The sequence below is a fragment of the Chinchilla lanigera genome, unplaced genomic scaffold (genome assembly GCF_000276665.1).
Source record: "Chinchilla lanigera isolate Chin_1 unplaced genomic scaffold, ChiLan1.0 scaffold00016, whole genome shotgun sequence".
NCBI lineage: Eukaryota > Metazoa > Chordata > Mammalia > Rodentia > Chinchillidae > Chinchilla > Chinchilla lanigera.
The window spans coordinates 19435892-19450352 of NW_004955417.1; the positions used below are offsets into that span (position 1 = coordinate 19435892).

General features: G+C 36.2%; 1 protein-coding gene across 1 annotated transcript in view; it reads right to left on the minus strand.

Moving 5' to 3' along the window:
* The window catches only part of Csmd3 (CUB and Sushi multiple domains 3), a 1085099-nt gene that overhangs the window by 395200 nt on the left and 675438 nt on the right, over positions 1 to 14461 (minus strand). The window contains exon 17 of the mRNA XM_005381888.2: positions 1691 to 1829. Within this exon, the coding sequence (XP_005381945.1) occupies positions 1691 to 1829 (139 nt within the window). The remainder of the gene's footprint in view (positions 1 to 1690; positions 1830 to 14461) is intronic.

The window sequence follows — 14461 nt, forward strand, 5'->3', positions numbered from 1 at the left end:
TACAACCCCAAACCAAACATGGGCAATGTAGTGTCTAAAAATACAAAAGAGTGGGAGGTAGCTCAGTGTGAGAGCCCTGGGTTCTATTCCCCGTACCACAGAATAAACAAAAAAAGATAATTAAGGAGATGATATTAGGGTGTAAATGTAGAGAGCATCCCATATGAAGGTTAATAGAGACAATATCTATCTAGAAGCCAGAAAAAACAATCTTTTGGTCAGTTTGATCTCAGACTTCTGGAATTCAAGATTGTTAGGTTTTTAGGCACAGATAAAAATAGAGCAAAGTGAAAAATGTCTTTATTGGGAGTACAGAGAAGACCAGAGCAGAAAGGAGTGACGTGGAGTTTCTGGGGGCCTGGCCAGGGGAACAGTAGCTATATAGGATCAGGGTGAGGGTGGTTTTGGAGGCTTGGTTTGCATGATATGGCAGATAGTCATTGGAGCAATATGTCGGTAGTGATTGGATAACTTGGGGTGATATGGTGGTTAGTGATTGGGCCATTTGGAGTGATAGGGCAGTAAGAGATTGGGCCATGTGTGTTGGGAGGAGGGAAACAGGATGTTGTGGAGGGAGGAAGTAATTTGACCAGGAAGGTGGGGCCTGCCACATGGTCTCAACAGAGGGCACCATGTTGGTTTTGCTGCCATGATGACTAGGCAGATTTTTTAGAAAGGCAAAGAATCCATCAGAGACTATGAGAACTAAATATCTGTTGGGTAAGCCACATTTTTTGTTATTTTCATATGGCGGTCACAGCAAATGAATTGTCAGAGGAAGGTTGTGTCGGTCACAGTAATGTAGCATGATCCCATAAGAAATGTTGAATACTTTCAACTGTTTGAAACAGTCTTTCATTTTTTTCACATGGAAATTTTAACACTAGCCTGGATAAATCAAATCAATGAAGGTTTTTCCAGTTAGTTTGGTGAAATTCAATCATTAAGCTATAATAAAAAGACTTTGCTATGTTTATAACTCTATCAAGTGGATGAATTACTTTTAAAAGATTCTTTATTTGATTTTTTAAGAAAGAGGTTGGGAAATGGGGGAAGACAATACTGCAATTGCAAAATTAATGATTTTTTAATATAAGCCAGTAACAGGGCAGAAGTTTCATTCTTTTGATTTTTGGAATATTCAATGTTATGGTCTTCCATGGTATAGATTATTTGATCACTAATGCTTTTCCCAAATGAAAAATGATTTCAGTTGTTCAAACATTAATCTATACTGAAGACTTGGAAGATTTTCAGGACTTGTAAGTGTAGTCACATGGACTGTGTGCATAAACATCTTAAGCTGCAATACAATATCCATTCAAATGTGTTTGCAGCACCTTTGCCTCTTGAAATCTAGTACAGCACAATTCACAGCCCCTTCAAAATACAGGACAACTAAACTCATTAAGTTAAAGGTCACATGTTCATATCTCAGTGCTGTGCATATACATAAAGCAAAAAGGTCAGCCTTGCATATTTCAATAGTATGAATACAGCATTAGACAAATAGAAAATTAACTTGAAAACAGGCTAAAAGGTTAAAAGGGGGCAAGCAGTCTGAAGCATTCAAAGCACAATTGACTATTACGGTAAAATTATACATTGATTTGTTAGAGGAAACAGAGAATGTCAACTGCTCTTTTATGTAATCTTTTCTTGAAAAGCTATAAAAAATATTTGCAGAGACCTTTCAAATGTAATTTTGATAGAGTGTCCAGGTTCAGCTTCAATCACCCACTCACAGTTGAGAGAGTCTTTGTAGTATCCTGGCCATCCTGGGGAAAGAATCACTCCACTTGGAGCTGAGAAATGGCCACCACAGGGAGCTGAAAAATAAAATACAGAGAACAAGTAGAAATAAACCTTTTAGAATAACTTTGCACAATTATATTTAGTATCAAATTTGTAGATGAATTTCTGCATGTACTTATGATATGTAAGTTAATATTATTTTAGAAAGTAAAGGTATATCTTCACTTCTATTTTTGATGATTATATCCTTCAAAAAAGTAATTTACTTTTTTAAATATGATAGCTGCACTTAGCATGTCAGGTAGTAAATTGATTGTCCTCAAGTATCTGAATAATTTCTGTAAAATATATGCTTGTGTCTCTTTTAAAAGATGGAAATCATTATTGGCAGTGGTAGAAAATGTCTGCAATACCAGTGTTTTCAGTGGCTATGGTGAGAGCACCACGAGGTTGGAGTCATCTTTGGCAATTTATGCAGACCCTGTCTTTAAATAAAATTAAAAATGGCTGGTATTTACTGGGTAGTCCCTTAATAAAACTTAACTTTATTTCCCAGAAGCTTACAAAAGTCGATATTTCATGAGGGTTATTTAATATTTCTATTAATGATAACTCATAATTATGTTTTTGTAGAGTTTTTATATATTTCAAAAATAAAATTATGTGCATAAGAGTCACATAAACTTTTTTTTTTAAAAAGAGCTAAGTATTTTAGTAACAGAAAGGCCTAAAATATGGAGTATTTCTGACATAAATATTTATTATATCATCAACTCGTATTGTTCTAGGAAAGCATTTGTGCATTCAGTCTAATCACCATTAAATAAACTAATTAGCCAATTGCAAGTTAGGAATACCAATACTTTGGTAGGCTGAGGCAGGAGGATTACAAGTTTAAAGCCAGCCTGGGCAACTTGGTGAAATTGTCTCAAAAACAAAATTTTTTTTTTAAAGGACTGGGTATGTGGCCCTGTGCAAAGGCCCTGAGTACAATCCCCAGAAATATATATATATATAAAGTAATAGCTGGGTAATGAACCATAAAAGATTAGAGCAGACTGCAGAGGGTGAGCAACACTGGAGAGACTTAGAGATCAACTAAAACACAGGTAACTGGATGAAGGAACAGGACATACATCCTGAGGTAACAAATAATTCTGAAGAAACTTGTAGATCAAACAAAACATACCCATGGAGTTTCGGAAGGAAAGCAGTCAGACAAAGGTGCATCTGCGCACGACAGAGGAAGCGCCACTTTGAGAAAATGCCAAATAGCTGGGGGGGTCCAAAAAGTGCTGAAGAGTCAAGCTACTTGGGATAGACTTGGGGCATACGGCCCCTGCCTCATCGTCCCTCCTCCAAACAGAAGACGACACAGCCTGACAGCATTTTTTGCTGAAACACAGCAGGCATGAGTGACCAGGGAGCTGCTACCATGCCCAACCTCCCATTTATTCTCAGACTTCGAGCAAATGAACAAGCAACTACTGCTTGTGTCAAGAGTCTTCAATATTGGACTCTGAGCATATCTGGGTCACAGTTGGGAGACTGCAGTTTATCCCATGCAAACTGGGACACTCTTTCAGCACATGGAGCTAACGCTGGTCTCATTTGAATCTGTACTTAGCACCAGGCTCCCTTGAGCCTGTCCTGAGTTCTCAGTACCCTGTTCCAACCCTAGACCTGCCAAAGTCTCTGCCTGACATCTAACACCAGTACCCCAGGCAACAGGGGTTAAGTGGGTGTTCCAAGAACCTTGGGCATAGCATCTCCACCCTGCTTTCAGACAGGGTCCCAGACACAGTCCCTGCCTAACACAATAAGCCAGTCCTCAGTCTGGTTAAGCAGCAAGGATTAATGTCTGACTATTCTTCCTTATACACCAGACCAAAGGGTACCATCTGGTGCTCTGCACGCTTACTGGTCTTGTAGAGATCTGCCAAAGTTAGTCCTGGGCAGATTTGTTTCTCCTTTGAGCAACCATAAGTCTGAGACTGAGGGCTGAGAGCCCACAGGGGCTTGCATATACCAGGAGCCTGTCCCAGTGAAACAGGAAAATCCATTGGGTAACCAGGATTGATTGCCAACAAGAAGTTATCCACAACAGGAGCCTCGAAACAAGGCTCCACACCTTCCTGGCCCAGTTACCCAGCTTGAACAGCTGGAACAAATGAAGCTAGGGAAAATGGCTCCCTTGGACTGAGTAACCACCGTACAAACTCGCAGAGTATAAAGAGGGGCAAAGAAGAATGTGACTAGTAAGGGTCAAGACTACGGACCTGGGAAGGAAACACCTGGAAATATATAAGAACTCTCTTACCCTTTCTCTTTCCCATTATTAATATATTTTTTATTTTTCACGTTTTTTTCTTTTGGCAGAAGCTGGAGTTTACTCATTTTCTTGTGCCTCCCATTTAAATAGTACTTTAATTTATTTGTTTGAATAGGCCACCCTTTTACTCTCTCCTCATCCTTTTCTCACTTCTTTCTTTCAACTAAGTCCCTTGGTACCATTTTTTATTTTCTTTTCCTCTAGTTTCATCTCCAATCAGTATTATTTAACCTTCTACTAGCAGGTTATCTCTGTTACTGTTGTCTAATACCACTAACTTCCTTTGACTCCTTAACAGGACCTCCTGCATCAATCTTAGCACATTCTTTATCATTGCTTTTTAATTCATTATCTCTTTACTCTTTTTTCATCATACTTTCACACCCATTCCACTTGCTCTTAAGAATCAATAGGTAGTTGACAATATCTTACTATGGATGAATACTACTATATGGTGAAAAGGGGAGAATTTCTCTATTGAGGGGAAATTTACTGTATATAATTTTCTGACATCTTAGACTTTCATGTATAATTATAAAATCTTGTACCTAAGGTTAAAGATAATGAAGTATTTGGTCTTACACTTTGCTATTTTCTAGTTTGTGTTTCATACCATAGATATTACTGTTTGTACCTAGTTATCCAAGGCAGCATAGCTGTTGTGATCAACTACTCATCCTTCTATGACAATACTTAAATTTTTTGGGGGCAATAAACAATAAGAAGTAGGTGCTAGGCCAAATAAGCTGCCACCTTTTGTCCCTAAAAAACAGAAGAGGTAGGATCCTGGGACAGACTCAGAGGCCAAAAGCCAGCTACATGTAAGACAGCTTTGAAAAGTAGTCATTAATTTAAAAAGTCTTGATACTGGTAATAAATTTATGTACCTTAAGCAACTTGTAAACCTCAACAGAGAAAACAAATTAAAAAAAATACAAAATAAGAAAACACAGAACTAAGATCAATCCAAAACATCCTATTCACCTAAATCAAGACCAAAGGGCACTGAGGTAGAAGAAATCGAAAGCCTCCTACTCTAATTTTATGATATGGCAGAAGAAGTAACAAATCAGTTGAATAAATTCTTAGAAAAACAAATCAGAAATAATCACAGAGGTAACTACAGAGATGATCACTATAATGAAGGAAATGATTGGTGAATTTACAGTAGGTACAGATAAAAAACTAGAACAGCTTGGGGAAACCATGAATACCCAACATAGAAAAGAACTAGATGCTATAAAACAGATATCCAAGAGATTAAAAGTTCTATTGAAAGCATACCCACCACAATCAACCAATATAAAGACAGAATTTCAGATCTAGAAGCCAGGTTGTAGTTTGTGATCATCAAATGAAATACTTAAAAAGAGGAAGAGACCATGAAAAATCAATCCAATAGCTGCTAGATGATGCAAAGAAGAATACTATACGATTAAATGGAATCAAGGAAAAATCAGAAGGCAACACAAAGGACATAAAAAACCTTCCCACAGAAGTAATTCTTTTCCCAACTATGGGAAAAGAACTTGACATACAAATAAGTGATGCACATAGAATACCAAATAACTATGATCTGGCAAAAAATAACAACAACAAAGAAACACCAAGGCATATAATAGTCAAGATTCCAGAAACCCAACAAAAGAGAGGAATATTAGAAGCTATTAGAGAAAAGAAACAAATCACCTATGCAGGGAAACTCCTCAGAATCACAGCAGACTTCTCAACACAAACTATTTAGTGAAGGAGAGCTGGGAATGAAGTATTTCAAGCACTAATATAAAGCAAATTCCAACCTAGATCACTGTATTCTGCAAAAATGTCTTTCAAATTTGACAGAGAAATGACATATTTTCATGATAAAGAGCCAGTAATGCAATTGATGACCAACAAACCAGCACCCCAAAAAGTTGTGAAAGATTCTCTAGAAAGAGACAATAAAGACACCAATTCTAATGATATGAATAGTATGAATCCAGCAGGTAAGGCAAGCAATTAAACAGAGGGGAAAAAGAGAGAACCAACAATAGGAAAATAAAATGATAAGTCAATACGTATCACTTATAACCACAAATGTGAATGGGCTCAATTCACAAATCAAAAGAAACAGGTTGACAAAATGGATCAAGAAACAAGATTCAGCAATATGCTGCCTAAAAGCAACACATTTACTTCAAAAAAAATTTATAAACTGAAAGTTAATGAGTGGAAAACATTGCTCCATGTGAGAGGAACTCAGAATAAAGCAATGGTAGCTATTCAATTTGCAGAAAAAGTGGATTTCAAGCAAGACTGATCAGAAGAGACAAACACCACTATATATTTGTTAAGGGAACAATCCAAGAGCAAGATATAACAATCATAAATATATATACACCAAATATTGATGTACCCAACTATGTAAAATGAACACTAATGGATATGAAAAGATTAAATGAACACTAATACAGTTATAGTAGTGAAATTCAATACTCCACCATCATGAAAAGATATATCAAGTAGACAAAAAAAAAATAAACAAATACAATTAAAACTTTGAACAAATGGACTAGCACATATTTACAGAATATTCCACCCAGCAACAGCAAAATACATATTCTTAACAGGAGCACATAGGACTTTCTCCAAATCAGACAACATACTATCTCAGAGAAGATGCCTAAGTAAATACAAAGGAACTGAAAGTATCCCATGCATATTATCATATTGTAGTGCAATGAAATTGAAAATAAATGACAAAAGAAACCACAGAAACTACATAAACACATGGAAATTAAATAATATGCCAATGAGTTAAAGATGAAATTAAAGAAAAAAATAGTTTCTGAAAATGAAAACTAATACAACATTTTGGAACTTATGGGATGCAATGAGAGCAGCCTTATGAGGGAAATTTAAAGCAGTGAACTCCCGCATCAGGATAGCAGAGTGAGCTCAAGTAAATAACCTAATATTGAAGTTTAAGCTTCTAGAAAAAAGGAGGCCAAGTTACACTCAAAGTGTATACAAGGAAGAAACTATAAAGATAAGAGCAAAAATTAATATAATTGAGACTAAGGAAACAATAAAATGAATCAATGAATCAAAGAGTTGGTTCTTTGAAAGAATCAATAATGTAGACAAAGTCTTAGCCAACCGCATCAAAAAAAGAAAGACCCAAATCCACAAAATTAGTAGGAAAATGGGGAACTCACAACAGATTCTGCAGAAATCCAGATCATCAATACCTACTTGTGAAACCTATTCTCTAATAAGCTGAAAAACTCAGAAAAAATGGATAGATTCCTAGATAGGTATGAATATGAAAACTGAATCAATCAGATATAAAATTTCTACAAAACCAGTATCAATCAATGAAACTGAAGAAGTAATTTAAAAACTACCAACACAGAAAAGCTAAGGTCCTGATGGATTCACTGTTGACTTCTGTTAGAACTTTAGAGATCTAATGCCACTGCTCCTCAAACTCTTTAATTAAATTGAAAAGGAAGCAATACTCCCAAACTCATACCTGGAAGCAAGCAATATCTTGATACCAGAACCAGAAAAGGACTTAACCACAGAAAGAAAACTACAAGACAGTTTCTTTAATGAACACAGATACAAAAATGCTCAAAATGATACCGACAAACAGACTTAAGCGAACAATCAAGAAGATTATACATCATGACCAAGTAGGATTCATCTCAGGGATATAGAGTTGGTTCAACATGCACAAATCAATAAATGTAATACACCACATCAACAGAACCAAGGACAAAACCATGTGATCATCTCAGTAGCTGTAGAAAATAGCATTGGACAAAGTCAACACCCATTTGTGATTTAAGAAATGATCCTAAAGATAAATGGAATAGATGGTCTTTATTTCAATCTGATAAAGCCATCTATGACAAACCAACTGCCAGCATCATATTAAATGGTCAAAACTCAAAAGATTTCACTCTAAAATCAAGAACAAGACTGTTACAACTCCTATTCAATATAACATTATGGAAACATTACCCAGAGGAATTAGACAAGGGAAAGAAATGAAAGTAAAATAGATAGGAAAGAAAAAAGTTAAATTATTATTTGCTGATGGTCTGATACTCTATATAGAAGACCCCCAAAACTCCACCAAAGACTCCTAGAATTAATAACCAAGTTTGGCATTATAGCAGAATACAAAGTAAACACTCAAAAGTCAATAGCATTCCTATACATGAATAGCAAACTCACTGAGAGAGAAATTAAGGAAACCATGTCTTTCACAATAACATCAAGAAAAATAAAATACTTAGGAATCAATCTAAGAAAAGAAGTGAAAGACCTACACTGAATACTATGATACTCTGAAAAAAAAAAGATCCAAGAGAATATTAGAAAATGGAAAGATATCTCCTATTCTTAGATAGGTAGACCCAATATAGTGAAAATGGCCACATTTCCAAAACTGTTACACAGATACAATGCAATTCCAATCAAAATACTAACAGGATACCTAACAGAACTAGAAAAAACATCCTGACATTCATATGGAGCTCAAGAGATCCACAGTAGCAAAATAATTCTGGGCAACAAAGGCAAGGCATGGGTCTCCACAATCCCTGATTTGAAGACATATTACAAAGTTACTGTGATAAAAGCAGCATGGTTCTGGTAAAAAAAACACCCAACACATCTGAGGATATATAAAGTTGAAAAGTAGAGGCAGAAACAGGTCACTCAGCTACCTTACATTTGATAAATGTGACAGATACCTTCACTGGAAGAAATGGTGCTGGAAAAACAGACTTTGTACATGCTGAAGATTAAAACTAGACCCATATCCTTCAACATGTGCCAAACTAAAATTGAAATGGATCAAATACCTAAATATTAAAATAGAAACAATGTGCTTGGAGGTAGAAAAGGTAAAATTCTTGAAGACATAGGTGTAGATAAAACTTAATGAAAAAACCCCAATAGCACAGAAAATATTAAAAGGAATCAACAGCAGAGACATTATAACATTAAAAAGCTTTTCTGCAACAAAAGAAACCACTAATAGAATGAAGTGATAACCCATAGAATGAAAAAAAAATTACCAGCTATTTTCAGACAAAGGACTCTTACCAAGAATATATAAAGAAGTAAAAAAAAAAGACTCCAAATTTAAAGACCTATTCCAAATAATGGCATCTGAAATGAATACACACTTCTCAGATGTAGAAGTACAAATAGCAAACAAATCTATGAAATAATGCTTAATATCACTGGTCATTTGCAAATTTAAACAACACTGAGATTCTAGCTCATTCCATGGCTATCATTAAGAAATCAATCAATAATAAATGCTAGCAAGGCTGTGAGGACAAGCAAACACTGCTCCACTATCGGTGGGAGTGTAAAATGGTAGAACAAATATGGAAATCAGTATGGAGAGTTCCTTAAAACCTAAAAGTAGAAGTTCCATTTGACTCAGTTATTCCCTTTCTTGTTATCATTCCGAAAGAGTTAAATGCACCATACCACAGCGATACATGTACACCCATGTTTACAGCAGCACCATTTGTGATAGTGAAATCTTTAAAACAACGTAGATGCCAATCAACGGATGAATAGATTTGAAAACTGTGGTTTTCATATACAGTGCAGTACTACTCTGCCATAGAGAATGATAAATTTGAGACATTTTTGAATGTCTCAAATTTGAATAAATTTGAATCCAAGGTAAATGGATTCACCTTGATGCTATACTTTTAAGTGAAATAAATCAGGCACGTATGTTTGAATATCACATTGTTTCTATTGTGTGAGAAACTGAAAGTGTAAATAAGGACCAAATAGAGGACAGATATTGGGAGGTGGTAAAAAAATATTCAAGTGGTAAGGGAAGCAAGGGAGAGGGTTGAGGTAAAGGAAGGGAGTAAAAGGGAAAGGGAAAAAAGAGAACAGTGGGAAAAAATGGAAACAAAGCTTTTGAAAATGGAGAGGGGAGGAAGGATGGAAAAGCGAGGGAGAGAATGGGAAAAAAGATTTGATGTATTATGTAGAAGTACAGTATGGCAAATTTGTAGTAATAGAAAATGAAGATTGAATAAAAGATTAGAACATATAGAACTAAAAGTCATTTTAATTAACCCCTCAGTCCAAGAGTAAGGAAAGCAGAGTTAGGAGGTGGGCAGTTTTAAGAGGAAGAATTCAGTAGTCAAGTTTCTGAAAGGGTTTTCCTAAAGAGTGAATCTGGTAAGAAGTGGTTCCTCCAACATCTACTGAGGTAGCTTCTTTCTCTCACATCTGGAGCTTCAGCTCTCTCAAGCCACTGTTCCAAACTCATGGGAACAGATTCCTCAGAAAGTAAGAGGAGAGATATGGTCATACAGGTGAGTCAGGAAGCAAAATACTCATGACCAAGGCAAGTGTCACACAGGACAAGAAAAGTGTAGGTGCATAAGGTAAAGTGCAGTAACAGAAGACTCTCATAGAATGGAGAAAATGTGGGTGAAAGAGACGGAAAGACCAAATGCAGAAGAAACATTCAAGAGGAAAAATGAAGTCACTGCAACAATAGATCCAGTTAGAAAGCAGCATAGACTATGGGAAAAAAAGAAGTGAAATCGGGGATACAGACCAGATAATAAAGATGTTGCCTGTAAAGAGAAATATAACCACTATGTAATCACAAATAGGAACATAACAAATCAGTGCGCCAACCTTACATTATTCTAAATCTACATTGCTTCTATTATTCAATTAATAGTTTTCTTTAAGATAAATTTTATTTTAACCAGCATGACATCCTTTGGCTTGCTCTAAGCACAAATGTTCACGCAATCTTAGATTTTATCTAATAGCTATATCTTTTCAAAAAGCCTTGAAAATAAACAGTGGCAATGGAAACATTATAAATCCTTATACATGTAACACCTTAAATAAGCTCATATAGCTGTAAAGAAATGTACTACATGAAAGAATGATCTGAAAGACAAAGATAATGACACTCTCAGACTGCAATTTAGTGGTAATGTTAGATTGCTCTCCCCTAACCTGTGTGAAATCCTGGGTTTGATTCTAATCAATAAATCAATCCAGGGGCTGGGGATTTAGCTCAGTGGCAGAAGCGCCTGCCTGGCAAGTGCAAGGTCGTGAGTTCGGTTCCCGGTACCGGAGAAAACAAAACAAAAATAAATAAATAAATAAATAAATAAATCCATCAATCAGAGACATATAAAAGCAGAAAGGAAAGCAAGACCATGTGGGGGTTATCACAAAGTCTCATTAATTCATTCATTTATTCACTCATTCAAGATTTATTAAATCATATTTCAGTTGCTCTGCACACAGTTGTGAATTAGGAATGTGCTTGTGTAGCATTTGTGCTACTTCTACTGATTTACACTTTTTAATGTTTCCTACATGTCCGGTGTTGTGTAAAATTCTTCCTTGTGTCATTTTACATAAGGCTGAAAATAATCCAGCCAGGTAGATAAATTATTATAGATAAGAAGAGTGTTATATAAAGAATGTAAATAATTTGTGTAGGAACAATCAAGGATTTGAAAAGAGGTGATCTTACTGTGAACCTTGTTACCCATGAGACGCTCATTCTCCCTTTTCATGCTATCCAGGTGCAAACACAGAAGCATAAACAGAAAGTAAAATGTTGTAAGTTCTGTCATAAAGATGTGTCATGTTACAGGACATCAACAAAGGCTTCATTAAAGATGTTCTGTTTAACTTGAATCCCCAAGAATGAGTTACAGTTCACCAGGAGGAAAAAAAAAGGATAATATAAATGGAAGCAAAGACATACAAAAGTGTAGATGGTTGAACATAATAATTTTGAGTGTTACCACTGCATTTTTTTTTTTTTTTTTTTTTTAGAATCATGAAGTGATAGGAAATGGTGGAAGATTAGAAGAAGACCTGACATGCTAGTTGGAAAGTGAAATACAGCAATTGAGAAACTGCAGACAAAGGCTATACATTCATTGTAGACAAAGAATAAGATTTTCCTTTTAAATGACCTTTGAATATAAAATGGGTTAAAATATGTCCCGTTAAGATAGGCAAATGCAGAATCTGTAAAAAGGGTGTTATAGGGAAGACATATGTGTGAATGCAAGATAATTAGAAAGTAGAGTCCAAAGCATTTACTGATGACTCATAAAGAATGAGCAGGAGGGAGGAGTTTAAACTATTCCTTGGGACCTTAGCATGTACACTAGGGCGGATGGTGATTGCATTCACCAAACTAGGAAATGCAAAGCAGGAGGAGTTGCACATAGGAAGCAAATGAGATTTCATGTGGAGGTGGGGAGGTCTTCAAAATATCAAAAGAAACAACGGATGGGAGAATCCAGACCTCTTGGCTGTCTTAGGAGTCTTTTTCAAAATAGGGTGATATTAAAACTTCAAAGCAGGTGGAAGTAAAAGGTGAATGTTTATGGGGAAAACATCAAGGATTGTTGAATATGAAATCTTTAGGGGAATAAAGTTTTCATTTAATACACTTAAGTGAGTCAATAGCTAGTATGTCGTTACATGAGCAAAGGCAGGGAGGGTCTATCTCCTTGGGACTTCCTCTCCTAAGTATGCGAATTAGGATAATACTGTAGAAGCTGCCAAGTCAGGCATGGTAGTGTACACCTGTAATCCCAGCACTCAAGAGACAGAGAGGTAAGAGGCCAGCCTGAACTACACAGGAATACCCTGTCTTAAACAAAACACACAAAAAGTGGCAGCCAAAAAACATTCCTAGATTTTAGTGGTGTAACAAAATAATCTATTTCTCATTTGACGAAGATAACCTTTGGCTTTACTAAAGTTTAGACAGGCTTCTTCCTTACATTAGATACCCTCCTTCCTACCCTCATTTCTTAGAGCATTTGCGTTAGAAAATTGATAAAATATTTCCCTGTTTGGTAACTCATGAATGTCTTTTCCAGTGACTGCAGGAAAGTGTCTTGGACATGTAATCAAAGGTCTTCTAATATCTCTAGGAGGGTAGAAACCTAACTTCAATAAATTAAAAGAAGCAAATAAGACAGACTTATTACAGTAGGCATCCTGCTCTCCGACATTTTCTGGGATTTACTTCATTATCCCTTTCTTTAAAAACTCTCCTTCTCGGTTAAGCTCAATGTCTCTTCCTCACTGTAATCTTAAAAAAAGTTTTGCTTGCCATTTTAACTCTGTATTTTTGATATACTCAGGGAGTAGTAGAAACAAGTAGATCTATTGACCTAAGAGCTCTTTCTGCTACCTCTCGAGATTCAGTGGATGTCTATACCAGTGTCATTTTCAACTGTGACTTCCTACCTTGCCATTGAGGTCATTTTTATTTCAGCTATCAAGTGAACAGCTGGTCATTTCTGCCATATCAACCAAGAGGGTGATTTGCAGTTTAGAATGTGTTTATGAGTAGGGTTAAAAAAATAAAGTTATAAAGGGCACAAAGAAACTCAAACTTTTTTCTCCCTTATTGTCTTAATATTTGGGAAACATGGGTAATCAGTTTTGCACACAGGCAAGCTAATTATTTGGGGAGTGACTGTATTATGCGGTATTTTACCCAAAAATTTACGTAGGTTATCTCATCCTCTTACAAGGCTAAGGACACTAAGTTAAGAATAATGTAAGAAATTTTGGGGGCTTCTCTGGCCAATTTTCTCAACTTTTCAAGGTCATGTTATAGGCTCCCCTGGAGCAAAGTGCCCAGGACTCCCAGAAAAGCAAAACCTTGCAGACCTCTACATGAGATCCTCTCCCTTGAAGCAGAAGCAGTTACTCCAACACTGGAATGGAGATAGCACCCTCCTAAGTGATGGTAATCATGGGCACCAACCTGCTCTCAAGCAATCAAGATTCCTCAGAGCTGTGAAAACCAGAGCTGAGATAATGACCAACAGACCCTGGGCCACCTCAGCTAATCCTTAGAAGCTGGCTTTATGCTTTTATGGCTGGACCAATATCTGAGTTCTTGCTGCAGAGTATCTCCTGCATCTGCTGTATAAGACAGCTCTATGAAGACAGACAGAATAAACAGAAACAGGAAGGGAGAAATACTAAGCAAGTAGGAGAAAGTCAGTTTTGTGTTTTCTGCAATGAACAGTTAGTGGAGGAAAACGAAGGGTCAGTTTATGGGTGCCTTTTCACTTTGTGCAGTGATCACTATTTGAAAAAACTTTAAGAATTTACTGGATACTTAAAGATCTAATTAAAATGCAGATTCCTGAAATGCACTTGAAAATTATAAGGTGGGAGGCTGAAATCCTCACGGTTAACAAGACCTCCTATCCCCATCTTTCAGGTCATCTTATTCTTTCAGCTCTGTGGACCATAATGAGAAAGTCCAAGAGGACAGGGGTAATATGTATCTTCAAGGTTCTCCTGAATGATCTCTCA